The 27,233-nt window shown below is 52.1% G+C and overlaps 1 protein-coding gene across 3 annotated transcripts in view; it reads left to right on the top strand.

Annotated features, from left to right (window-relative positions):
* PLEKHM2 (pleckstrin homology and RUN domain containing M2) overlaps positions 1-24,043 on the top strand; it is a 56,417-nt gene extending 32,374 nt beyond the window's left edge. Inside the window, exons 3-20 of one of the 3 annotated variants that reach the window (XM_074306187.1) lie at positions 897-1,006; positions 1,616-1,715; positions 3,668-3,755; positions 4,481-4,667; positions 6,229-6,288; positions 9,838-10,063; positions 11,881-12,711; positions 13,037-13,106; positions 13,516-13,606; positions 14,281-14,345; positions 14,804-14,892; positions 16,424-16,556; positions 19,396-19,586; positions 19,708-19,773; positions 20,598-20,757; positions 21,097-21,276; positions 21,349-21,465; positions 22,933-24,043. In XM_074306187.1, the coding sequence (XP_074162288.1) occupies positions 897-1,006; positions 1,616-1,715; positions 3,668-3,755; positions 4,481-4,667; positions 6,229-6,288; positions 9,838-10,063; positions 11,881-12,711; positions 13,037-13,106; positions 13,516-13,606; positions 14,281-14,345; positions 14,804-14,892; positions 16,424-16,556; positions 19,396-19,586; positions 19,708-19,773; positions 20,598-20,757; positions 21,097-21,276; positions 21,349-21,465; positions 22,933-23,070 (2,902 nt within the window). In that variant the 3' untranslated portion in view covers positions 23,071-24,043. Of the gene's footprint in view, positions 1-896; positions 1,007-1,615; positions 1,716-3,667; positions 3,756-4,480; positions 4,668-6,228; positions 6,289-9,837; positions 10,064-11,880; positions 12,712-13,036; positions 13,107-13,515; positions 13,607-14,280; positions 14,346-14,803; positions 14,893-16,423; positions 16,557-19,395; positions 19,587-19,707; positions 19,774-20,597; positions 20,758-21,096; positions 21,277-21,348; positions 21,466-22,932 lie in introns of those variants that run through there. The other 2 variants (XM_074306186.1, XM_074306188.1) reach the window with 2 other exon arrangements.
* Positions 24,044-27,233: the final 3,190 nt, after the last annotated feature.

Below are 27,233 nucleotides of genomic sequence, written 5' to 3'. Positions count from 1 at the left end.
CCTTTAAGACTAGGATGGATCATCTCAGTTAATTTAAGTTCAGCTGCCTCTCAGCATTGGTGGGTGTTGCCAGTTTGTATGTTGTTTTCTGGGTCTCATGACTTTACCTTGTCTTGTATCCTACAAGTTAGTCAACAAGACCTTCACGTCTCTCTGAATTTTTCATCTTCCTCTCTTCCTATGGCCCAGTAAAATATTCTGTGACATTCGCATACCACACCTCGTTCTTCCACTCCCCAAGTAATGAGCACCCACTTTATTTCCAACCTTTTGCTATCACTAAAAGAAAAAAAAAAAAGTGCCGGTACAAATATTTTGGTGTCTATGGCGTCTCTCTGCAAGATGTAAGTTTTTAAAAATGTAGATTTGACTTTATTTTTTAAATTGATATTTTTAGTTTTTATATGACCAGCATTTCCAAATACTTCTTTCTGTCTCCTCTGTCCCCCATCCCAGAATAAAAACCAGGAGAGAAAACAGTATTTGGTGATATATACAATATTCCACATCCATAATGTCCTTGCCTTTGGGAAAAAAAGGAAGGAAATAGATTTTTTTCCTTTTCTTTAAGTCACCACTGAGTAATTGTAATTTCCCAGTGTTCTCTTTCAGTTTTGTTTTTGTTTTTGTTTTTTGGTCATTGATGTTCTTTCCAATTGCATTGTTATAATCGTGGCGCACGGTTTCCCTAGTTCTACTTCACTTCATCAGTTCCTATACGTCTTTACCAGCTGATTTGGGTTCCTTTTATTCATCATTTCTCAAAGTGCATCCCGTGCACAAATTGAGTGCCTCAGTGTCCCTTAAACTCTCTGCTGTGGGCCTGGTGGGTCTGTCACTGCCGCCGGCTGGTCTGGCTTAGTCCACCACCAACGCCTGTCCTGCGGCTCTCTCAGGTTGCAGGATCTCTCCTCCGGCTACTGGGTCCTGGTGGTGCACTTCACTCGAAAGGAAGCCATCCGGCAGATTGAGGTGTTACAGCAAGTGACCACCAACCTAGGGCGCAGTAAGTACCCTGGGGGGCAGGCTGCGCTACCTCTCACCCCCCACCCCCATCCTCCTCCCCACATAAATCCTAGTGCAGGGTTGGCTGGACAAGCAAAGTGCCAAACAAGACTACACTGATGGTACCTTCCAAGCTCTTTGCCTCAGTTTCCTTATCTGTCAAATGTTGGTGTTGGGGTCTTGATGACCTCTAAGGTCATTTCCAACTCTAAATCTAGGATCGTACCCCAAGTTAAGAAAGATTTTTCTTCCTAAGCTGGGAAGATACTAGAGTTTTGAGAGCATTTTACAGCTCCTAATCCTTCTGAGTGGGCCAGTTCCCCTTTTTCCTCTGTCTACTGACTGCAGCAGTGGATGCTAGTGTGCTTGAAATCCCGGTCCCCAGAAAGACCTGAGTTCAGAACTGGCCTCTACTATTGTACTGTAATGCTGTGTGCCATTGGGCAATCCAACTCCTGGGCTTTGGGTTTTGACTGTAAAATGAGAAAGCTTGGGTCCCTTCCAGGTCTAAATTTGTCATCCGCTGCTCCTGATGCCCTCTCTTAGCTCCCCTGGGACCCCTCCCTCCCTCCCCTTCAGAGCTGGAAGTCATGTATGTCCCTTGTTGCAGGCCGGGCCTGGCTCTACCTGGCCCTCAATGAAAACTCCTTGGAGAGCTACCTGCGGCTATTCCAGGAGAACCTGAGCCTGCTGCACAAATATTATGTCAAGTGAGTACGGCACACCTCCACCCGGATCACGCCTCCGCAGGGGCGAGCCCCCTGAACTTCCTTAAATGTCAGCCTTCCCCCCCACCCCCTCCCAAGGAAAAATCCCTCTGGTGGGTCCTGAGATGAGGCACCTCAGGAAGAACAGCATTGGCGAGCATCGAGCTCTCTCTTCGGGCCCAGCTTTGCCAGAGATACCATTGGCCCTCCAACTTTGTAGCATCTCTCCTGCTTGATATTTTAAACTCCACATTTCCAAAGCAGAACTCATTTCTTTTCTTTTTTTCTTGCTGAGACAATTGGAATTGAGTGACTTGCCCAGGGTCACACAGCCAGGAAGTGTTAAGTGTGTGAGGCAAGATTTAAGCTCAGGCCCTCTTGACTTCAGGGCTGGTGCTCTATCCACTATGCACCTAGCTGCCCCAGGACTCATTTTCTTTCCCCCAAGCCCTCCCTATCTTCTGCACCACCATCTCCCATCACTCAGGCTCACAACCTAAGAGCAGTCCTGGATTCCTCCATCTCTGACTCCCCACAACTAATCAGGTTCTGGGACTCGAGGATTTCTCTCTGCAGCATCTCATGAATACGTCCCTTCTCTTCTCTGATATTGCCCCCACCCTGGCGCAGACCCTCATCCCCCGGACCGTAGTAACAGCTGCTGGAGAGTGAGGGAGCATCTGCCCACCTCAGACCTTCCCCCGTACTCCGTCCTTCCTCCTTTCAGACACCGCAGTGATTTTCCCACAATGCAGCTCACCCTCTACTGAATAAACTCCAGTGGTCCCTTTTGTCTCCAAGATCAAATACAAAAATGCGCTCTTTGCTTTTAGAGTCTTCAGATCCCAGCACTCCCTTTACCTTTACACTTAGCGACATACTCTGATCCAGTAATTCTGCTCTTCCTCATCTGCTGCGGAGCATTTTCTCTGGCTGTACTTTATCCTTGAGATTTTGTCCCTTTCATCTCTGCTTCCTGCACTTGCTTCATGTCCCTGCTAACATGAAGCTCTGCAAGGCTCCTCTCCCGACCCCATTTAATGCAAAGGCCTCCCCCTCCCCCGATTCTCTGCAGTCTATAACTCCTCTATACATAGGGGTTTGCAAGTTGCCTCTCCCATTAGACTGGGGACCCCTTAAGATCAGAGACTGGCTTTCTGCCTTTCTGTATAGACCCTAGCCCTTCTCATGGTGCTTGGTACATAGTAGGCACTTATTAAATGCTTATTGGTTTAACCCAAAGTCCTAGGATCCTGATTATGTTTCTCTTGAGTGGTTTAAGTTCCTGGGCTTGCTTGGGAGTGTAAAATGTATCTCATATTGCCCCCAAACTTTCCTCTCTTCCAAATGCTCTTGCTTTGCCTTGAGCACCTTGAGCAAGTCACTTAACCCTGAAGAAAAGAAGAAAAAGTTCCCTGTTTCCCCATCGCCCCAGTCACTTGGACTTACAGCCCGTTTCCTCTGCCGCTTCCCTTTGCTGGTCCCATGGAACTGACTCCCACAACTTCTCTTGCATTTGTCCCTTTTGGACACAATCTGTGTGACCTTCAGCCACCTTCCTTGGGCCGAGTTTCTCCATTTGTAGAACAGAGGTCGGACTCCATGGTCCCTAAAAGTCTGAGCCGCCTCTTCTGTGTTTCTCCCCAATGTCTCCCACCCCCACCTCCCCCAGACAGTGCATGGACCGGAGCTCTGAAGTTTTTCAGTGTGGCTTCTCTTACGTTATTTCCACGTGTCCTTGGCCAGATTTGGGGCTGAGGGAGGTGGGCAGCATTAGAATTCAGAGCCCTGGTGGGTTTTGAGCTCTTCCCCATGGGCTGGGTCACCGCTTTCAATCCCTTTGGGGGAGAGAAGGCGAGAGTGATCCAGGGGGCCCTGGCTGGCCAGGGGAAGCAGGGGGAGGGCACCCCTCTCACAGTCCCAGGCTCAGTCCCGGCCGGCCCCCTGTGTTTCAGGAATGCTCTGGTCTGCAGCCACGACCACCTGGCGCTCTTCCTCACCCTGGTGTCCGGCCTGGAGTTCATCCGGTTTGATTTGGATCTGGTGAGTGCATGGGCATGTATGGGCTGGCAGGGCAAGCTGGCATTCATGTCTCCTTCCCCATCCCCACACCACAAGGAGTTTGCTTAGACCCCATGGGAGGGCACCAGGGTCAGAGAGGCTTGGTCTGGAGGCAGAGACTGCAGGGTTCAAGCCCGGCCCCTGACGCAAACTGGCTGGGGGATCCTGGGCTCAGTTTTAATCTGAATGCCTCAATTTCCTTATCTGTAAAATGGGGATAATCATGTGGCTGACCTTACAAATAGGATCAAACAAATAAGCTGTGGAAAGTAAACCCTTGAGGCCCCGAATAAAGACTATAATTATTTTTATCTCTAAAAGGAGCATCATGATAGCACCTCCCTCACTGGGATGATGTGAAGATCCAGTGACATCATATATGCAAAATACTCTGCCGAGCTTGCAAGTGCAATGTGAATTTTGGCAATTATCATTAGCTATTATTAGACGAGGAGGAGAGCATCATGGGCCGGGAAATGCCTCTTGAATAAAGGAAAGGCTTCTTGTCATTGTAGGCACCTCATAAATGTTTACTGATTGATTGGTTTTCCCAGGCGGAGCCAGACCAGGAAAGGGCCGTCTAGGAGGGTTGGAAGGGTTGCCCAGGTCAGCCCCTTTCCAGCCTTCTCTGCCCAGCTTCCCGGCCAGCCAGGGCTCTCCATCCAAGGCCCAGCCTAACGCCCTCCTGCATCTCGCTTTATCCTCAGGATGCTCCGTACTTAGATCTGGCTCCCTATATGCCGGATTACTATAAACCTCAATACCTGTTGGACTTTGAAGACCGTCTGCCCAGCTCGGTCCATGGCTCGGACAGTCTGTCCCTCAACTCCTTCAACTCGGTCACCTCCACCAACCTGGAATGGGACGACAGCGCCATCGCCCCATCGAGTGAGGGTCAGTGACAGGGCCGGCCGGGGGAAGGAGGCGGGGCTCTGCTGGACTCCTCCAGAGGCAGCGTGGGGGGGGGGCAGCTTTCTTGGCTCGCTGGGGTGGCCTGGCTACCACCTGGCGATCTGCATCCGGGTCGGGCCCAGAGGCCGATGGACACCGTTCTCTTGCTTAGGGGCCCCATGGAGGCCAACGGGGCAGGTTCTGCTTTGGGAGATTGGTGGGGAGGGTTGTTTCCCTGGTTCGTGGCCGTAGGTCGGTGGGGCTGCTGTGCTTGAGAGGAGAATCTTCCCTGGCATCTCATCCTAGGAAAGTCAGCTCACCCTGCTCGGGAGGCGATCAACCCCCTGGAAGGGTTGGGACCAAACCACCTAGGCTAGAGGCTTCAGAAAAAATCTGTCCACCAGTGAAAATTATCAGCCCGCTCAGTTTCTCTTAATTTTCCTCGTGCTGACTTTATATGTATAATGAGTAGCCTATTCCTAATGAGTGGGGGAAGGGGGAAGGGGGAAGGGAGGAAGACAATTTAGAATAAAAAACTTTCAAATGTATTTAAAAAAACAAAACAAAACCAAAAAAACTTCTTCATATTGACTAGGGAAGCTGGTTGCCAGGATCATGGGTATTTGTTTTGTTTTGTTTTGTTTTTATTTAAAAATTTTTTTTTTTTTACTTGCAACCTGACACCTTTGATTCCTGGAGTTTTGTTCATTTACAAAAGTGGTCTGGTGACATTGCCATTACCCCGTTTCATACTAGGGCATCTATAGGCCCTCCAACTGCAGGACCAGAGGGAGAGGTTCAGAGTGCATCCAGTCCTTGAGAACAGCCTTAGCATGAAAGCCTCCTCTCTGCTAGCTAGGAACTAGCTGATTCTTCTTAAGTTGAGTTAGTGGGTAATGGGGGAAACAATTTGCCAGAAAGAGACAGAGGGATGGATCTTGAACGCCCCCTCCAGAGGGAAATTTGCAGGGGGTACCAGGGTCCTCCAAAGAAGGCAAAAGGTGGAGGAAGCAGATTGTTATTATTTAGAATCTGACGCCCTGAGTTTTAATCCTGGATCTACACCCTTACTACTGGGCAAAGGACTCGGGGCCCTTCTCTGGGTGTCAGTTTCCCTACCCTCAAAAGGAGAGGTTTGTATTCAGTAATTTCTAAGCTTCTCCCAGCCCCAAGTCTGTGATCCCGTAAATTATGGACCCAAGCAGGATAGTCCTGACTTAGCTCATTTTCTGTCAGACTCAAGTAGTACTCACTTTATATTTCGTTTTTATATTTATTTTATTTTTTGTTTGCATGTATGTAAATGTGTGTATGTATATCTAAATTTGACTGTTGTTTTTTAAACCAAATAGGTCGTTCTCAGGCCGGTCCAGAGAAGAGCTAACTCGTCACCGTGCTGGGGTTGCCAGCAAATTGTTCTTCAATTTTTAGATGAAATGTAGAAAGTTAAATTTTTTTTCTCTCATGTTTTCTTCCCATGTTCTCCTCCCCTTTGACCTGCTCCCCCTTCCTCCTTCCAATGGCCTGTGTTTCTAATCCTCAGTTTTGTCCCTCATTTTTGTAGATTATGATTTTGGAGATGTGTTTCCAGCAGTGCCGTCTGTCCCCAGCACAGACTGGGAAGGTGGGGATATAGCCCGCTGCTAGCCTGTTTTTGTGGTTTGCACCTTTTCCATGCCAAGCTTGCTGCATGTTCTGAAATCAGTTCATTAACAGTGATGATAACAAACCAAAAATTGGCCTTCTGATCCCGATGGAATTCTGTAGGAGAACCGTAGCCTTTTGACTTAGCCGTGCCCTTTGCCTCTCCAGGTCGTCCTGTAGGCATTTTGTCCGCCTTCACGGGAATGTCTAATGGCTGTTGTTCAATGAATGCATTTCCTCAGCCAGGTTGCCCATTTTCCTCAAGTTTAATTTCATTGACTTTGGCTCGTGTGTGTAGCAGGAAGCACCGTTCCTATTCAGTCCCCCACGACTTAGGATTCCATTGAGCGTGCCATCTGGAAGACTCATCAAGTCAAATGGTCCAACAGCTCTTTCTCAGAATGAGTGGCTTTGCTCCGGGTAGCTAAAGGCCCATTGTCACTTCTAGTCATGGGAGCAGGTGAAATAGACTGAATGATGCTTTAGGACTGTTGGAACCCTTGGGGGGAAGCACTTTGGGGTGTCTTCTAAAACAGGTTCCGGAAATCCATCAGAGCAGTCATCTCTGATTCCCTCCTTGGCTATCTGGCGTCCAATACAGCATTAAATACGGTATTAATCCCAGAGGTCACCCTTTACCCCTAGCCTGTTTAGAAGAATAGGACCCTTTGCCAGGTTTCTGCGATTACTAAGAGCAAATGCTCTTACTAACTTTTATTAGCTCTCAAGACAGATAATACTTCCTCCTTGGCCATAGATTTTCCTCTGCAAAAATACCCTTGAACTCGAGATTCAACTATTTTGAGACTAGTCATAACCCATAACGATGAAAAGGCATATTGACCGCCTCCTCCTGGAGAGAAGCTGATGAGAACCTTGGACTTGAGATCAAAAGACCTGCACTGAATTCTTAGCTCTGCTATTAATTAGCTAAAAACCCTTTGACAAGTGACCATCCATCCCTTCACCGTTTCTCCCTCCCACTCGGGCCTCAGTTATGTCTGGTATAATCTCTAAGATCTTTTTAGACAAAAAGCCCATGAATTTGTGACGCTCTCAGCCACCGTGTAGACCAGGCTCACGATTATCACCGAATCTTGGAAATAATACAATACCGCTCCACGAGATAGTCTCCTTAGGGCGTTCCCCAAACCCATGTTTATGTTACAATTGGCGTGCGAAATCCAGAATTCCATCACAGCAGCTCTTCTCCAGGCACACACAATGTGCGTTGGGTTTTTGTTTGTTTTTTTTCTCATCAGTCTAACAACTAACCACAACTTCAAATCAAACTCTCTCTTGCCTGTTGCCGTCATTGGTGAATGGGGCTTGGTCTTGCTCTGCAGCACCTCAGAGCTTCCGGTTGCCCAAGAACTAACAGCACTCATGGCATTGATCGATCCATATGAGACAGGGTCCTGGGGTTAGCTAGTTCCTCCCACTTCTATTCTCAGATTTCTTAAGTGATGAAAGAATTCTCAAGAGAAACCCTGGGGCTAGCCTTTGCAGCTGTTGGCTGGCGGAGGGTTAGCTTTGGGACTTTAACAGGAGGATCAGCATTTCTTAGTTTCCTGGGTTTCTTTTGCTCAGGGCAGCTTTAGTTCCTTTGCTCGTGATTTGATTGGCCAGCCTTTCCGTGGTCCCCGGCTGGCAGAGTTGATGGGTTTCTGAGACCCAGGATCTCTCCTCTAGCTGGCATTAGTGCCCGGGATGTTCAGCCCTCCTGGTGATTATCTTCTTGGGGGATGAGTCCATGTGGAATAAAGGGAACGCTATGTACCCAGAGACAACACGATAGAGGAGAAAGAGGGCTTGGGTTCAAGTCTCTCCTCAGCTGCTTTTACTGCCTGTGTGGCTTTAGCCAAATCTCTGGGTCCCAATTTCTTCATCTATAAAATGAATTAGCCGGCCAGATTGATCGCTAAGATTCCTCCTTGCTCTAAGTCTTTGAGAGTCCGGTCCCGGGGTATCTGGGCCCCTGTGTCCACCTGGAGCGCCCCCAGCCCTCATGTAAGGGAAGCTCCAGGAGACTAGCATTCAGCCCTTTCCCTTCCCCTAATGTTAGCAGGAAATCTGCTGTCTTCAGCAGGCAGCTGCCCTGTTGTTTTTGAGGACCTGCTGTCAGTGAGACGGCCCTTCCAGATGGGCTTGGGGGAAGAAGGGCTGAAGCCGCATTTACGCAGGCAGATAGCGGGCAGGGAGGTGTGCATGAGCCGGGAAATGTAGCGTGATGTCCTGTGTCCCTCACCCCATTAACCTTCGGCCGGGCCGCTCAGCCAGCTGGACTCTCGTCTTCCCATCTTCGTCTGGTGAATGCTCTGTGTGTATATGCTTTTCACGGTGGCTCTTCGCCCCATCCCGGCCCACCCTCCGACCACCCCCAGGACTGAGGGCACAATCACCTCCCTTCTGAAATGGGAGCGCTTCCAGAGGGGCGTCTCCCCGGCTGCCAAGTCCCCAGCCTCTTTGTCGAAAGTGCAGCGAGCTCAAGAATAAGCTGGGAAAGATTACTGTTCAGCTCTGGGGGCCTCTTTAATGTACAGGAGCAGGAATAAGTTAGTGAGGTGATTCTTTGAAGGGCAGAGATGAGGAGCCTGGGGTCTGGAGGCAGCCTTGGATCTCCTGTCCTATAAATTTCAGTCTCCTTTATTCTGACCCTCCCTGTCCCTTCATTCTGTCCCTGGTGCTTCCAGCCCCCCTTCTCCAGAACTTGTCCTCCAGCCACACTCCCCACCTCCCGCCTGCTTGGCTCCTCATCTTCCCTGCTTTTTCAGCTCTTCATCCTTCCTGCCTCTTCCCCCATTCTTTGCCTCTCCTCTGTCCTGTCTCCCATTTTGTTCCTCATTTTCCTGTCCTCCCATTCTCTGCCTCTCCTCATCCCCCACTTCTGCTGCCTCTCAAGTTCGTTCCTCGTTTTCCTGTTTCCCAGTTCCTTGCCTGTCCTGTCCCCTGCCTCTGTCTCTCATCTTCATCCCTCATTTTCCTGTCCCCCAGTCCTCTGCCTCTCCTCCTGTCCCCCACTTCTGCCTCTCTAGTTCATTCCTCATTTCCTATCCCCCAATTTCTGCCCTCTATTGTCCTTGCCCCCTCCCCTTCTCTGTGTCCCCCATCCCTATGCCCTCCCTCCCCCCAGAACCCTCTGTGGCAGTTTGGGCTCTTCCTGTTCATGAGAGTTGGGCCAAATTGGCTGCTGACCCATTGGATGGAGCAGACAGGCCAGTGTGCCAGAGTAGCCCTCTGCATGGACGCTGAGCCGTGCATCCTGTGCCTTCTTGATGGCAAAGGGTACTTTGGAGGGAAAAGAAGTGAGTTTAGCGACTGGCTCCTGCATCCCTCAAGGCAGGTCAATCAGCCTGAGAGGACCCTTCCCAGCTTTACCCTCAGTGGGATCCTGGGCAGCTCTTTAGGAGCCGGAGAGGTTTCAGATCCATGTTTCCCTCAGAACCTCGGGTCCACCTGCTGCCTCCCTCCTCAAGCCCGGATGGCCGTGGCTGATGGGCGATTCTCCCCGCTCTGTTCTTCGTCCCAGATGGAGACCTCACGGACACCGTCAGCTGTCCCCGCTCGACTGCCTCGGACCTGACCAGTGGCAAGGCCTCCAGGAAGAGCCCCACGCCACGCTACAACCCCTTCAACGAGGACCGGGCAGAGGCGCTGTCCTCCTCCGAGACCACCCCTGTGCACACCTCTCAGGAGAAGGGGGAGACCAGGGCCTTGGACCTGCAAGAGGCCAGCTCAGAGCTGGAGGTGATCAGGTCAGCAGGGAAAGGACTCCCCCTCCCAAGGGGGCTCTTGGGGAGGTAGCCCCCCACACAGGAGCCCTGCTCTTCAGGCTGTCCCTGGGCACTTAGCCCAGTTTTGCCATCCTGTTGGGCTCTTAGAGCCCAGGAGAGTGAGGCAGGCTTTTTTTTGGAGAAGATAGGAAGTAACCTGCATTTTTGAGAAGCTGTGGGGCACAGGGAGCCGCAACTTAGGGGCCAAATAGTCACCGTGAAACATAATATATAACATTGAGTTACATGATATCATGTTATACTATAATGATACAACCCATAACTGGCATTTGTAGAGAGCTTTTTAAAACTCCTTCAGGTGCTTTGAATATATTGGCTTCTCTCATTCCCTTAAATGCCCTGAGAGACAGACACTGCAGGTATTATTTTGACCCTCCCACTTGACAGATGAGGAGACTGAGGTCAAGAGAATTTAAGTATCAGACAGAGGATTTCAACCCAGTGCTTCCTGACTCCCAAGCCCAGCATATCGCTCACTAATGATGATAACTGCTACTATTTACATGGGACTTTCAAGTTTTTAAAAATGGATGTTTGATAGATAAATAGGTAGATAGATAGATGAGCAGAGAGACTGATGGATAGTTAGATAGGTAGATAGATAGATGGATGGATGGATGAGCAGAGAGACATGGATAGTTAGGTGGATAGATGGATGGATGGATGGATGAGCAGAGAGACTGATGGATAGTTAGATAGGTAGATAGATAGATGGATAGATGGATGGATGGATAGATAGATAGATGAGCAGATAAATGGATAGATGGATAGTTAGATAGGTGGATAGATAAATAGATAGATGGATGGATAGATAGATGGATGAGCTGAGAGATAGATAGATAGATGAGCAGATAAATGGATAGATGGATAGTTTGATAGATCCCATAGGTAGGTAGATAGATGAGCAGAGAGATGGATAGTTAGGTAGGTAGGTAGGTGGATGAGCAGAGAAGTAGATAGCTAGATAGAACCTTCTTTTTTGTTTTTGCTGAGACAATCAGGATTAAGTGACTTGCCCTGGTTCACAAAGCTAGGAAGGGTTAAATGTCTGAGGCTGCACTTGAACTTGGGTCCTCCTGACTCCAGATGCTTCATCCAGCCACCCCTATATAGAGAATCTTGTTTGAACCTTCAAACAGCCTGTGGGTGCTATTATTATCCCCATTTTACAGCTGAGGCTTTTGAGGCACAGCTAGTAAGTATCTGAGAGTAGGATTTGAATTCAGGACTTTCTAACTGCAGCTTCCTGGACTCTACACAACCTAGCCATTGCCAGCTGCCCCGAGCAATGCCACTGGACACTGGGCTGGACATGGAAGAGGGAGGGTCAGGAAGACCTGAATTCGAATCCTACCTCTCACTTACTAGCTGTGTGACCTTGGACTATTTATCTCAGGTCCCTTCTTGGTAAAATGAGGAGTTACGACTCCATAGCCTGTTAAGTCTCCTAAGAGCGCTAAAATCTAGGTCCCTGTGATTCATGATTAGTTGCTTAAAGCGACAGAGCCAGGATCCCCGACATCCTGAGGTTAACAGCACAGAATGATGACTTCTGCCCCCCTGGGGTGTTGTTGGGCTCCCTGCAGGGTTCCCATGACCGCTGTCCCCTTGGTGCTCCCCCCATGGATCTCATGCAGGGTTCCCCTGCCCAGATGCCCCCCTGCCCTCCCGCTTTAGCTTGCGCACCCAGGAGAGCACTCGCAGGAGGCTCTGGGTCTTTGAGCTCCCAGAGCTCTGCTCAGCATCTGCCCCTCTCCATCCCTGTAACTCTGGTCCAGGGTCACCAAGAAGAAGAAAACGGGCAAGAAGAAGAAGGCCAGGTCTGAAGAAGAGTCCAGCCCCCTCCCCCCCAGCTTGGCCCAGGAGAAAGGCACCAAGCAAGGCAGCGGCGACAGCTTCGTCAACGGCCCCGAGCCCCGAGCGGAGCCCCCGAGCACGGCCCCGACGTCGCCCCAGGAGGGGGGCGAGGGCCCGAGCAGCACGGCCGGGAGCAGTGACCGCTCGGAGCTGAGCCAGATGGGCCTGCGCATCCCCGAGATGAAGGACACATCCATGGAGAGCGTGGGCCAGCCCCTGAGCAAGGTCATCGACCGGCTCAACGGGCAGCTGGACCCCGGCGGCTGGCCCTCCCACGTCGAGGTGACGGGGCAGTCCTTTCGGACCGGCTCTCCCGGGGACACCCCGGAAAGGCCGCCATTTTGCAACTTTAGCGAGGGGATTCCGGCCCCAATGGACTTCTACCGCTTTACCGTCGAGAGTCCAAACGCTGTTACATCAGGTGGTGGCGACCATGACGTTACAGGGTCTGGCCAATCGATACATGTTCCTGGTAGCGCTGAGGCTGCTGGCCAGGAAGAAGGAGGAAGAGAAGGAGGAAGAGAAGAAGTCGCACAGACACCTGCCCCTGTAGAAGGCCCCCAGGAAGGACCCCCGGACGCCCCCTCAGAAGCTGAGCCGGCCGGAGAGTGCCCTGCGTCCCAGCCGGAGCCCGGACCCCCGGAGACCATCAAGAGGGAGCAGCCCAGCCCGGGCGTGAGCAGCGCGGAGGACTCCGGAGTGGACGAGGGCCAGGGGAGCCCTCTGGAAATGAGTCACCCGTCCGAGTTCAGGTGAGAACGCCATCTCCATCTGCCCACCTGGAGACAGCAGCTCCCTGCACAGGGAGGGCCTGGGGGGCGTAGGACCCTCCTTCTAAGGGGGCTTCATTTAGGCTCGAGCAGGGGACTTTGTTGGCGGTGGATGGAGCTAGGAGTCCCCAGGAGGCCCCGCCTGGAGCTGTTTTTTCTTCTCGGAGGATTGTCTGGGTTGGATGTGGCTTCTTCCCAGATAGTGAGGGACCAGCGGTCCCCGGTGCCCTCCCCGCCTCTGCATGCCGCGCTGCGCCCGCCTGCCCCCTTCTCACCCCCTCCTCTCCCTTCTCCCCGGCCCTCACAGAGTCGACAACAACCACTTACTCCTCTTGATGATTCACGTCTTTCGGGAAAACGAAGAGCAGCTCTTCAGGGTAAGTCCTAGGGAGAGAGGGGGGCCATGGGAAGGGGCAGGGTGCAAGGCCAGGGTACTGTGGGGCAGGGGAGGCGCGGGTCAGCATCCCCTCTCATACCCTTCCAGTATCATCGGGGAAGTAATGGGCCAGCAAGCTGGGGTTCACCCTGCCCCCTGAGGCAGACTGAACTGGGACCCGCTTGGGACTCACTGGGCAAGAAGGGCCTAGAAGTTAGGACTCTGGCTGGGAATCTCCTCGCCGACCGCTTTTTGTCCAGGCTTTTCTCTGATTTCTCCCCAAAGTGCTTTCAAGCACCTGGAGCTGTGTCTACATGGGGCGAGGTGGGGGCTGGGGCACGGATGCCAGGACAGACTGAAAGCCCCTGGTCTCTAACAGGCAGGGGCCTTCTCTCCCTTTGGCCACCCAGATGATCCGTATGAGCACGGGGCATATGGAAGGGAACCTCCAGCTCTTGTACGTGCTGTTGACCGACTGTTATATCTACCTGCTCCGAAAAGGTAGCTCTGACTTCCCTTGATTGTTGATGCTGCGGGGGAGGCCCAATGTCCCATCACTCCCCTTGATGCCTTTTAGGTGCTAGCCCTACTAGGTCACCAGGCGTGATGTTTGGTCTCCCCGCTCTGCTTTTGCCCGGGCGGTGCCCCACGCCTGGAAGTCCATCCTTTCTCATGTCTACCTCTCAGAATCCCTCGCTCCCTTTAAGATCCAAGGGCTCCCTCCTCGACTTTGCTGGTGTCTCTCCCATTTCCTCTCCCCCCCAATAACTGTACCCATTTTTGCATTTACTGTTTTACTGTAACTCCTTGGGGCATTTTATTTTTGTCTTTGGATCTCCAAGTTAACACACTGTCTGGGACTCAGTGGGCATTTAAGAAATGTTGGACGATTAGACTGGATTGCATTAGCTTTGAGTTAGGTTGAATCCATTCCGATGCCCCCGCCTGGGCTGGGCTGGGCTCCCCTGTAGCCCCCCCTCCTCCTGGGATGAGCCTGATGCATTGGCAGGAGGTAGCACAGCCCTGACTCCCTGGAGGGATGCGTTCCATGGCTCCCCCAGAGGCTCTTGGGAGAATCTGGTGGCCAGGTGGCAGCAAAGGGAGCCACTCCTTGCTGGAAGGGAGGGAAGGGATGGGACTGTTGCTCTGGGAGACAGACCTCTGGCTTCTCTTAGGGGCCACGGAGAAGCCGTACCTGGTGGAAGAGGCGGTCTCCTACAATGAGCTGGACTACATCTCGGTGAGTTCACACTGACAGGGGTCCCCAATTATTCCCCCATTAGCTCTCATGGCAGGGGACGAGGCTGCCACTCCCCCGGGTCATCACCAGTTGAGCCAGCCTGCCGTCCCTTCGGGGCAGCCTTGGAGGAGGGCATTTGCTGCCATCATCCCCTACCCTGGCCGTCTGAGGTCAAGGTCGGAAGGCTGACTCACACTTACTTTGGCAGCAGCTTCAGAGGCTTTGCCAGGCCTGGCAGCACATCAGCTTCGGGGCTGTGGGCACCGAGACCCAAGGTCCCCTTCCCGGTGTTTGCTGCAGCTCTGACACCGAGGAGCTCTGGACGCCTCAGACCCAGGCTCCCTTCCAAGCCCCCCCTTCCGACCTCCGCCCGTGCCGGGGAGCCCCCAAAACCCCACATTTGTACAGATGCACATCCTCGGTGAACATTCACAGGCTCTCTCTGGGGCTTTCACCAGGTGGGCCTGGATCAGCAGACCGTGAAACTCGTTTGTACCAACCGAAGGAAGCAGTTTCTTCTGGACACGGCTGACGTGACCCTGGCTGAGTAAGATTCCCCCCCCCCCCTCGGACTGGGGACCATCCGGTCCAACTCTAAAAATTGTCAGCTAGGGAAACTGAGGCTACAAAGGGAAGTGACTCGAAATAACGCCAGAACCAGGACTTGAACCTGGGTCTCCAGGGTTCTATCCACCACACCTCAGCCCTTAGAGTATTGACTGAGCATTGGCCATGTGGGTGGCCAAAGCAGAGCTGGGGGTCTGGGACTCGGCCGTCAGTCCGGGGGGAGATGTACTATGGAGACTGGGCAGTGCGCAGACTTGGTTAACACAGAGACAAAGATAGAGACAGAGAGACAGAGATAGAGAGATAAAGACAAAGGGAAACAGATAGAGACAGAGACAGATAGACGGACATACACCCACACAGACAGAGACAGACAGAGACAAAGGGAAACAGAGAGACACAGAGAGAGAGAGGAGATAGACTCAGAGAATGACAGAGACAGATAAGAGACAAACACACAGTGTGTGGGGAGTAGTGTAAGGTCTAAGACTGAAGGATGAATGATAAGATTATAAAAGGCCTTGAATGCCAAATAAAGGATTTAATATCTGATCATTTGCCACATTTTATCGGTGCTTCCCTCTACAACATTCCTCCTCTCCAAGCCCCTCTGTCCAGACACAAGGTCACAGCCCAGGGTCAGCCTTCAGGAACCTTCGATAGCTCCCTCTTGCCTCAGTTTCCCTTTCTGGGCTTTTCCACTTCATTCCTTCGTGGCCACTTTGCACTGCGGTCTCACTGCTCCAGCTGCCATTTCCAGCGTTCCATCCCCATCCAGGACCCGTGTCCCGGCGTCCCTCACCCAGGAGCAGCTCACAGGCCGTCCTCCTGGACAAACCCCGCAATGTTCCTTCTGTTCTCGTGTGACCCAGGATCTGTCACATGGTCTCTGTTACACTCCCGCTCCCACCTCTCAGTCAGCTCCTCGAGACCAGGCCCCCCTTTGTTTGTCTGGGACCCCCAGCAGCCAGCACAGAACATGGCACCTAAGTGCTTGTGCATGTGGGGTCAGAGGAGCTGGGTTCAAAATCAGACTCTCCCTCTTACCACCTGTGTGACCTTTGGGAAGCCGAAATCCCCCTGGGACCCAGTTTCCTCATCTGTATAGTGAGAGGTATCCCCTCTGGCTCTGGGTCCATGCTCTCTGACCCTCTGTGCAGAACCCACTGCTGAGCTCTGGGACAAAGGTAAAAGCTGGGGCTGCTCCCTGGAGAAGCTGCTGGTTGATGGGAGGCAGTGGGGGACAGTGGGCACTGATGCTCTGGGTTCAAACCCTGCCTTTGCCTTTTATTACCTGAGTGACTTGGGGCAGGCCTCCTTCAGTTTCCTCACCTGTAAAAATGGGGTGATAATAGTCCAGGGCTATAATGAGGTTCAAATGAGATGTAAAGTGCTTAGCATAGTGCCTGGTATATCCTAGGTGCTTAATAAGTGCTCATTTTCTTCTTTTCCTGGCCTTGGATCCCCCTGAAGAGGTCTCCTCTTATTGCACTTATTTCTTCCTTCCTCAGGTTTTTCTTGGTCTCTCTCAAGTCAGCGATGATCAAAGGCTGCCGGGAGCCCCCGTACCCCAGCGTCCTGACCGACGCCACCATGGAGAAGCTGGCCCTGGCCAAGTTTGTGGCCCAGGAATCGAAATGTGAGGTAGGAGTGCGGGTGGGTGGGACAGAGGAAGGGAAGGGGCTGAGTGATGGGGCCAGGGGCCAGGACTGTTTGCAGGACAATTTGTCTGCTGTCCATCTGCAGAGCGAGGGGGAGGGCTGGGAACCCAAGGCCCCGGCAGTGCATGGGGGAAGTTTTCTCTCTACTAAAGTTGGCAGGGGGAGGGGGATCCTCCCCAAATGGCTCAGCTCTCAGTCCTTCTGCACTAGATCTGCTCCGAGGGGACTCCAGGAGCAGGGTGGGGGTGGGGCTAACAAGTATTTATTAAATGTTGGCCACTGTGCAAGGGAGGGCTCCAGAAACTTCAATGGCTCCCTGTTGCCTCTAGGATAAACTGGAAACCCATTTGGGTTCTGGGTCTTATTTCACATTGTTTTCTTTCAAAAACAAAACGGTTCCTGGCCTTGAGGAGCTGTGTTCTCCCGGGAGCGGTAACTCCTGTTCCTAGGAAGAGATACTTAGTCTACACAAACCAGAGAATTTCTGGGGAGGGAGATCGGAAGGGCACGCTTGGTGTTTGTTCGCACTGAGTGTGAAGGAGACCAGGACCTCCGAGCCGTGGGAGGGTGGGAGTAGCCTGGGCCATGGCCCGGGGAGAGAGGAAGGGGATGGACCGGGAGGCCGCTCTGGGGGAGGAAGGGCGCAGAAAGGAGTGGAACGGATCTGATCGGAGCCGCTGCAGCTCAGGGCACACGCAGACCTCTGGCCTTGGTCCTGGGGATTCAGAAGGGACCATCCCCAACCTCAAGACTCCTCCCCTCCTATATGGGAGAGAACAGTGGATGATACGAGCTGGAGGCCCTGGGGTTTGCTCCTTCCCACCTGGGTGACCATGGAGAAGTCCCATAACCCCCTGGGCCCTGTGACTGACCTTAGGGAAGTATCAGGCAGGAGAACCCCGATCATTTTCAGCTGAGACAAGGGAGACTTCCTGGAGGAGGCAGCCCCTGAGCTGCGTGATGGAAGGAAAAGGACTCCAGCAAGCAGAGAAGCGGGGCTGGGGAGGGTGCTCTGGGCAGGAGGCCAGGAGGGCAGCCCGAGTGTGGGGAGAGGCCAGTGGGAGCCAACTTGGCTGCAGCTTCCAAAGGTAAAGGGGAAGAAGCCGCAAAAGCAGGCTTGGAACTGGGCCACAGAGAGGTCCGGCCCTGGGTGGAGCAGCTTCAGAGTGTCCTAAAGACTCCTGAAGTGTTGAAGGGAGGAGCCCTGGGACTGCCAGGAAGGGCACTCCCCAGTGAGGAAACTCTCCCCACCGGTGCAGGTCAGCAGCTCCTGGGAGGCTGAGGCTCACAGCTTTGGGGCCAGCTGCAGGCTAAGAATGTGGAGAGGGGACTATGGCAGATGGAGGGGGAGGGAAGAGAGCTGAGGATGTTCTCCCAGCCAAGGCCTGGGGGGGGCAGTGGGGGAGGAGTACGGGCTTGGGGGCTTTTCCCTCCTAGACTGTACTCCCCTGAGGATAGGCCCCAGATAACGGTGGTGATGAAGATAATAATAATGCCAGCAATGACCACAAACCAGCATGGTGCCCCCCGTGTGCCAAGCTGGGTGGTCGGCACTGTGGTTATACCCATTTTACAGTTGAGAACACTGAGGCAGACAGAGGTTAGAAGATCCCCCTAATAACATCTGAGGCTTTATTTGAACTTAGCTCTTCTGACTCCAGGCCCAGCACCCTGTGCACTGGGATGCCCCCTAACTGATGGATTTTAGCCAAACCTTGCTTTCTCCCCAGTGCCCAGCTCAGTGCTCTGCCAGCTTCCTTCCCTCCCTTTGTATCCTGAATGCCCAGCACACACAGTAGGTGCTTAGTGCTTGCTGGCTCTCTGCATACAGTGGGAATTGTCATAAATATTGATCTGTAGCTGACTCAATACCTCTCTCTGTCTCTCTCTGTCTCTCTGTATCTCTGTCTCTCTCTGTGTGTCTGTCTCTGTCTCTCTCTGTCTCTCTGTATCTCTGTCTCTCTGTCTCTCTCTGTCTCTCTCTTTCTCCGTCTCTGTCTGTCTCTTTCTGTCTCTGTGTCTCTGTCTCTCTGTGTCTCTCTCTGTCTCTGTGTCTGTCTCTGTCTCTCTCTCTCTCTGTCTCTCTGTCTCTCTGTCTCTCTCTCTCTCTCTCTCTCTCTCTGTCTCTCTTTCTCTCTGTCTGTCTGTCTCTCTCTCTCTCTCTCTCTGTCTCTCTTTCTCTCTGTCTGTCTCTCTCTCTCTCTCTCTCTCTGTCTCTCTTTCTCTCTGTCTGTCTCTCTCTCTCTCTCTCTGTCTCTCTTTCTCTCTGTCTGTCTCTCTCTCTTTGTCTCTCTGTCTCTCTGTTTCTGTCTCTGTCTGTCTCTGTCTCTCTCTGTCTCTGTCTCTCTCTGTGTCTCTCTCTCTGTCTCTCTGTCTCTCTCTGTCTCTGTCTCTCTGTGTCTCTCTCTGTCTCTGTCTCTGTCTCTCTCTCTCTCTCTCTCTCTCTGTCTCTCTTTCTCTCTCTCTGTCTCTGTCTCTCTCTGTCTCTGTCTCTGTCTCTGTCTCTCTCTGTCTCTGTCTCTCTGTTTCTGTCTCTCTTTCTCTCTCTCTCTCTCTCTCTCTCTCTCTCTCTCTCTCTCTCTCTCTCTCTCTCTCTCTGTGTCTCTCTGTGTCTCTGTCTCTCTGTGTCTCTCTCCGTCTCTGTCTCTCTTTCTCTCTGTCTCTCTCTGTGTCTCTCTCTGTCTTTGTGTGTGTCTCTGTCTCTCTGTGTCTCTCTCTGTCTTTGTGTCTGTCTCTCTCTCTCTCTGTCTCTCTTTCTCTCTGTCTCTGTCTCTCTCTGTCTTTCTCCATCTCTGTGCCTCCCCCACGCTCCCCAATCTCAGGCTGCCGCGGTCACGGTGCGGTTCTACGGGCTGGTGCACTGGGAGGACCCCCTGGACGAGAGCCCGGGCCCGGCCCCCTGCCACTACTCCTCCCTGGAGAACGCGGTCACCAAGGAAGGGATGCTGCACTACAAGGCGGGCACCTCGTACCTGGGCAAGGAGCACTGGAAGTCCTGCTTCGTGGTCCTCAGGTGGGTGGGGCGGCCGAGCCCTCTGCCCTCGGGGCTGATCCCAGGGCAGGTGGTCCTGTGGGAGGCGCCCCCTGCTGCCGGGATGCCCCGCCTCTAACCCCGCCTCCTCCCCGCCCTGCAGCAACGGCATCCTCTATCAGTATCCGGACCGCACTGATGTCATCCCTCTGCTCTCGGTGAACATGGGGTAGGTATTCGGGAGAGGGGGGGAGGGGGGAGGGGCAGCGTGGCAGCGCCCCCTGCTGATCCCCCCAGGGCCCTGCTTTGGGGCCTAGTTAGGTGTGAAAGCCATCTGCATGGAAAGGGCCCCAGGACCCAACTACGGGCTTAATGGAGCAGCCTGCCTGGATAGACAGGTAGCGAGTTCCCCATCCCGAGAAGTATCCAAGCAGAGGTTCACTAGCCAGTCATCATCCACGTTGTAGGGAAGGGTCTTATTAAGACAAGATGGCTTTTGATGCCTTTTTTAAAAAACTGATCTCACCTAAATGTCCCCCCTTTCTCCCTTCCAACAAGGCCTGTCTCAGAGGGAAAGGCCACCCCTGTGGTTTCTTTATGGTTGGGACCTCCAAGGGGAGGAAAGGCTTCCCCAGGGCAGTAGCTGCTGTGCTGCGCAGTCCACAGACGTTGCGGGGCCGCTGAGAGGTTAACAGACTGGCCACGGGGACTGAGGCCGCCTCCTGCCCCAGCCTCTCCATCCTTGGGAGAAAGCTGTAACAGGGAGAAACGAATGTGTGAGCGTGGGCAGACTCTGATCGGGCCGCGAGCCCCGGAATTTTCTGGAGCCCCTAAGGTTGATGGGCACTGTGTCAGGGGCAGGCCGTAGGCAGGGAGCTGTCCGGTCTTTCTGAGAACTCCGGGCGCGGCCTTCGGGAGAACAGGCAGGAAAGAACCCAAAGGTTCCTTCGGCGGTGGCACACAAGCCCGTGCCGCGGAGGCGTCTGGGGCGGCGGGTTGGGGTCCCCCACCCCCACCCCCGCCCCTCCCTCACCTGTTTCACGGTTGGCCCAGAGGGGAGCAGTGTGGCGGCTGCCGAAGGTCCAACACCACAGAGCGGCCCCACGCCTTCCAGGTGATCCTCACCGACCGGCCGTCCCTGGAGCTGAGCGCCGACAACGAACTGGAGATGGCCGACTGGATGCAGCACCTCTGCCAGGCCGTCTCTAAGGGAGTGAGTGCACCACCACCCCCGGGGAGGGCGGGGGCCGCCCGGGACTGGAGCCCCGGGGAGACTGGGCGGCGGGAAGGACGCTGGGCCGGCGCCCCCTGCTTGTAGCTAGAGAGCTGGGTTCTATCCTGCCCGAGCCTCTGTGGGAGTCGGAATAAGTCCCCCCGCTTTTCCAGCCCTGGATTTCCTCGTGTGTAGAATACGGGAGTTGGATCTAGCGCCTTCCAGTATAAAATCTGTGTTCCACCGCTGTCGCTCTCGGGACCCTCCAGCCAATAGGAAGGAAGAGCGGGAGGGGGGGGGGGAGGCCAGGCGCTGACCGCCCCCCTGTCTCTGGCCCAGGTCATCCCCCAGGGCGTGGCCCCCAGCCCCTGCCTCCCCTGCTGCCTGGTGATCACCGATGACCGGCTCTTCACGTGCCACGAGGACTGTCAGACCAGCTTCTTCCGCTCGCTGGGAACCGCAGAGCTGGCCGACGTGGCGGCCGTGTCCACTGAGCCGGGCAAGGAGTACTGCATCCTGGTGAGGGCCGCAGGAGCGGAGGGGGGAGGGGGACCTCCGCACCCCGGCCCTGACCCTGTGCCCTGCCCTTAGGAGTTCTCCCAGGAGCGGCAGCAGCTGCTCCCGCCCTGGGTCATCTATCTGAGCTGCACCACAGAACTGGACCGATTCCTGTCTGCGCTGACCTCGGGCTGGAGAACTATCTACCAGGTAACGCTCCCGGAGGGGGGGGGGGGGAGAAGTACAGGGGGAGGGGGAAAACGCCAGCGGAATGGCTTCCACTCTTTATGGTGCTGCGGGCTTGGAGTCTGGAAGACCGGGGTCAGCTCAGGTGCTAGCTCTGGGACTGGGGGGCCTTGGGGCAGGACTGGTAAACATTCAGCCAGCACCGGCTGTGTGCCGGCATTAAATTCTTGTTTGGTCTTCACAAAATCTCTAGGAGGTAGGAGCCATTATCATCCCCATTTTAATAAGAATGAGAATGGCATTTTTTATAGCACCTACTATGTGCCAGGCCCTTAAAAAATTAAAGATTCTCATTTGATCTCACACTACTCCTGGAAGGTAGGAGCCATGATTATCCCTATTTTAATAAGAATTGAGAATGGCATTTTTCTAGAGCACCTACTATGTGCCAGACTTTTTTTTTTTTTAACACCATATTTTCATTGGATCTCACAACATTTCTGGAAGGTAGGTGCTATTATCCCTATTTTAATAAAAATGATAATAGCATTTTTTAATAGCACTTACTATGTGTCAGGCACTTAAAAAAAAAACCCAAAAAACATAAATACTCTCATTTGATCTCACAGCATTCCTGGAAGATAGGAGCCATTATTAACCCTATTTTAATAAGAATGATTAATGGCATTTTTACAGCACCTACTCATGTGCTAGGCACTTTACAAAAACCATAAATATTCTCATTTGGTCTCACAGTATTCCTGGAAGGTAGGTGCCATTATTATCCCCATTTTATTAAGAATGATAATGACATTTTTCCATAGCACCTACTATGTGCCAGTTACTTTTATTTAAAAAAAACCATAAATATTCTTATTTGATCTCACAACATTCCTGGAAGATAGGTGCCATTATTATCCCCATTTTATTAAGAATGATAATGACTAGCATTTACATAGCACCTACTGTGTGCCAGGTACTGTGGTGTCTCATCTGATCCTCACAACAACCTTTTGCTACCAGTGCTTTTGTTGTTACCCCCACTTCACAGATGAGAAAACTGAGACGTGCCTTGCCTAGAGTCACACATCTAAGTGAGGTCACATTTGAACTCCGGTCTTCATGACTCCAGGCCTGGTGCTCTGTGTGCTTCAGTTCCAGCCACCATAATTTCTCTGGGGCCCATACATCTCCCTTAAGATGGATACAAATCCCTAGATTTCAGAGGAGTAGCTGATCTTCATTGGTGAAGAGAATTCCCACGCTAGAAGTTCCCTGCATTGTTGAAATCAGAGGTCCAGTCTAACATGGTTTCCCATATTTATCATGGGACTTGAAGCCAGAGGGAGTCTGAGACTTGAACCTCATTTTTCTTTCTACCCTCCACTTCTGGGGCCCTGCAGTAGCCTTGAGATGATCCGAAGCCGGATCCCAGACACCCAGTGAGCTTCCTCACCTCCCTCTGTCTCCCTCCCCCATCTCCCCGCACAGGTAGAACTTCCGCATAAGGCAATCCAGGAGACCTCCAACAAGAAGAAATTTGAGGATGCCCTGAGCCTCATCCACAGTGCCTGGCAGAGGAGCGATAGCCTGTGCCGAGGCCGAGCCTCTCGGGACCCCTGGTGCTGAGGCCAGAACTGGACTGTGCCCCTGACTCTGCCCCCCCCCAGAGGGGGGGCAGTGAGGGCCCCTGGCGGAGCACAGCTGCTCCCGGAAGGGCTCCCTCTTCTGGCTCTGGAGGGCCTCCAGGCTGGGGTGATGCAGCCCCCTGCGGCTGAGACTGGGTCTTCTGGATGCCTCCTGGGGCTGTGTTCCCGGTGCCCGTCTTATAGGAACAGGGCAGCGACAGAGAGTGAGCCCTGTGGGCTCTACAGCTGCCCTCCCCCCAGACCTAGATTGGGGGGTGTCCCGCTGGCTCTAAGCCATGACAATAAGAATAATAATAATAATATACAGATATTTTATAAAAGGCTCTTGCCGAGCTGTCTGGAGGTCCTGTCTCTGCTCTTGGGCATTCATTGGGCAGCAGCCAGGGGTGGGCGGAGCAGGTACATCTCAGGAGTGCCCCCCCCCCACCAAGCAGCTGAGTACTTCACCTGCACATGCCCTGAGTTTGTGGGGGGATTTCTGCATGTTTTCATCTCTTCAGCCTCATCCCAAAGTGCACGGCTTCATGCCCGCGCCCCGTGCAGAGGGTGGGTGGGTGCCTTCTCTGGGTGCCTGGCGCCTTTCACACACAGCTCCTCCCCACCCCCCAGACACCACCCTGCTCAGGGTCAGAGGAGATGCCTGGAGTCGTAGTCCAGGAGGGGAAGCTGGAGGATTAGGGGTCAGGAGGAAGGGGGGCAGCCCTCCCCACCTCCATCCCTGATCTTGTCTCCTCCACGAGGAAGGGGTTTTGAGGCAACATGGGGCAAAGCGAGATCTAGAGAGGGGCCGGGATAAAAAGGAGGCCCTGAGGAAGAGGGGCCCCCCCATTCTCTACCACCACTGCCCCCTCCTCCACAGGAACTTACAGGAATAGCCACAACTCCCCCTCCCCTCGGGAGGGGGGGACGGGAAAGGGTTTGGGTATTTTTTTTAAATAAAATACATTATATTATTTCAGTCTGTCTGTGGTTTATTTCCCATCCCTGCCCTTAACACCCCTTCCCTGAGAGCTTGGGATTCTGAATTCCCTTCTCTTTTATTTCTGACTTCCTACAGATTTCTAAGCTTGAGAATGAGGAGTATCTCGTTTTTTTTGTCCTGTTCCCAGTGCCCAGCACACAGTAGGCACTTAATAAGTGCTTATTGACTGACTGCTAGATAAAAACAGGAGCTGTTCACCCCCTGCCCAAGTAGCTTCCATAAAGTACTTATTCCTGAGAGTAAACCTGTGAGTTCGGGGGTGCTGGACACTATGCAAGGAGGGGAGCAGGTCACAGAGCATGTAAAGGGTCAGAGCTGAACAGGAGGCACCAAAGACTCAGGATCCGAATCCCTTACCTTGTTCTTGGACCCTGGACGAGGTACAACTTCTGCAGAACTCAGCCTCTTCATTTAGAAGACAAGGCAATGGGTCTTAGTGGCTGCCAGGGTCCCTTCCTAACCCGCCCTTTCCTGCCTTAGGGTCAGCTTGCCCCCAGTCCTGGAAGCACCCACAAGTGTGAGCCAGCTGCTAAGAGTCATGGCTCTCGACCTATTTTTCAGAGGGGGGGGGATGTGCACCCCAGGGGGCAAGTCCCCCATCTATTCTAGCCCCCTTAACTTACCGATGAGTCAAGCCCTGAGAGGTTAGGTGACCTGCCCTGCTTGAGATCAAGGAGCATGACACCCCTTTCGGGGCTCAAGTCCAATGGGCTCCTATGCTGTGGGACTTAGCCCAGCCACACAGATCTGGAGATTTGAAGCCTGTAGAGATCAGCCAGCCAGTCTGCATTGTGGAAGAAACTAAGGTCCCAAGGAGTCCCCTGATTTTGCCAAGATCAAAAAATGAGAACCTGAATTGGAACCCAAGTCTGCTGAGTCCAGATGCAGTTAGTGCTGTTCCTCCCTCTCTTTGGGCCCAAAGTCCCCCACAAATGCCCCACTCGATCAGAGAGACACTAACAGATGGGGGGATCCCCAAGATCTGGGTGTCCAGAAGCTCAGTTTGATGTGGATGTGGTTAACCTTGGGCAACATTAACCAGAAGGAATTAACTGTCCTTAAATGGGAAAGAAAGATAGACAAGAGCTAAGTAAGTAGCTAGAGGCAGCTAGGGGGTGCTATAATGCACAGAGCATTGGGACTGGAGTTAGGAAGACTTGAATTCAAATCCTGCTCAGACACTTCCTATCTGTGCAACAAGTCACTTAACTCTGTGTGCCTCCGTTTCCCCATGTGTAAAATGAGAGAAGGCATTTATTAAGCACCTACTGCATGTCAAGTTCTCTGCTAAGGACTGAGGATACAGAAAAAGGCAAAAGACATTCTTCACTTACTGTCTAGTGGAGGAGAAAAAACACAATTATTGTGCACCAATGAGTTCTAGATGAAGTAATCAGAAAATAATATTTTATCAACAGTTTTATTATCCCCTATCCTGGTCAGGAATCATCTGGAATACCAGCCCCACACTCAGCCCAGGGAGATGTTACATAAGACTGATACTTGAACAAATATTAATTTATCACCTTTATTAGTCGCCATTAGACTGAGCTCCTCCAGGTCAGGGACTCCATTTGTTTTTTTGCCCATCCTTTAGCACATCTTGGTACATAGTAGGTATTTGTTGATTGACTTATACCTACTATGTGTCAGAAACTTTGCCAAGTTCTGGGGATACAATGGAAAAAAGAAGAAATCAACAGTTCTTGCCTTCAAAGAATTTGCATTCTGCAGAAGGTAGATACAAGGTGTAAACAAATGGTCAAGAGGAAGTCATTTCAGAAATTACTGCCAGAGCTCTTTTTGTTGTGGCTGGAAACTGGAAGTTGAATGGATGTCCATCAGTTGGAGAATGGTTGGGTAAATTATGGTATATGAAGGTTATGGAATGTTATTGCTCTGTAAGAAATGACCAGCAGGAGGAATACAGAGAGGCCTGGAGAGACTTAAATCAACTGTTGCTGAGTGAAATGAGCAGAACCAGAAGATCACTGTACACTTCAACAACAATACTGTATGAGGATGTATTCTGATGGAAGTGGATATCTTCAACATAAAGAAGATCCAACTCACTTCCAGTTGATCAATGATGGACAGAGGTAGCTACACCCAGAGAAGAAACACTGGGAAGTGAATGTAAATTGTTAGCACTACTGTCTGTCTACCCAGGTTACTTATACCTTCGGAAGCTAATACTTAATGTGCAACAAGAAAATTGGATTTACACACATGTATTGTATCTGGGTTATATTGTAACACATGTAAAATGTGTGGGATTGCCTGTCATGGGGGGGAGGGAATGGAGGGAAGGGGGGATAATTTGGAAAAATGAATACAAGGGATAATATTATAAAAAAATTACTCATGCATATATACTATGAAAAAAAATTCTAAATAAAATAAAATTAAATTAAATTAAAAAAAAAAAAAAAAAAGAAATTACTGCCAGAAAGTTAGGGGTTTTAAGAGGAAGGAGGAGATTCTAGGCCCGAGACCAGCCCCTGCAGAGTCACACAGCCGGGAGATGCTGGCATTGGATGGTCAGCCTGGCAAAAAGACACGGTCCTTAATTGGGAAAGAAAGGTAGACAGGAACTAGGTAGGTAGGTAGAAGCAGCTAGGGGGTGCTATAGTGCACAGAGCCCTGGGATTGGAGTTAGGAAGACTTGAATTCAAATCCTACTCAGACCCTTCCTACCTGTTTGACCCTGGCCAAGTCACTTACTCTGCCTCAGTTTCCCCATGTGTAAAATGAGCTGGAGAAGGAAATGACAAACTGTTTTAATATCTTTGCCAAGAAAAATTCCAAATCACTGAACAAGTACCTGACTCAGTGCTTTATGTGTCAGCTCATGTATTTTATACATATAGAATATTTACTGATGCGATCTCATGTGCATCCAGAGGAGCAAGCCAGGCTGTGGAAGAATGTGGGGGCCACACTGGGAGAACTCTAGAAGCAGTCTGGAGGGGGAGGCACTGGCGGTGGGGGGGGGGGGCTGAGAACTGAGGACCCTCCCCACTCTAAAATGGAAAGGACTGCCCAGAGAAGGAGCCCCTCATCCCCAGCGGTCCTCCAAATGCCCCCTTGTCAGTGGTGGGGACAAGAGTCCTATTCCTGGCTGGGCTTGAACCAAAGCAGTTCTGAAGGCAGGGTGAGGT

This window comes from Sminthopsis crassicaudata, chromosome 3 (assembly GCF_048593235.1).
Source record: "Sminthopsis crassicaudata isolate SCR6 chromosome 3, ASM4859323v1, whole genome shotgun sequence".
NCBI classification, from domain to species: domain Eukaryota; kingdom Metazoa; phylum Chordata; class Mammalia; order Dasyuromorphia; family Dasyuridae; genus Sminthopsis; species Sminthopsis crassicaudata.
This window is presented reverse-complemented; position numbering and strand designations above follow the sequence as displayed.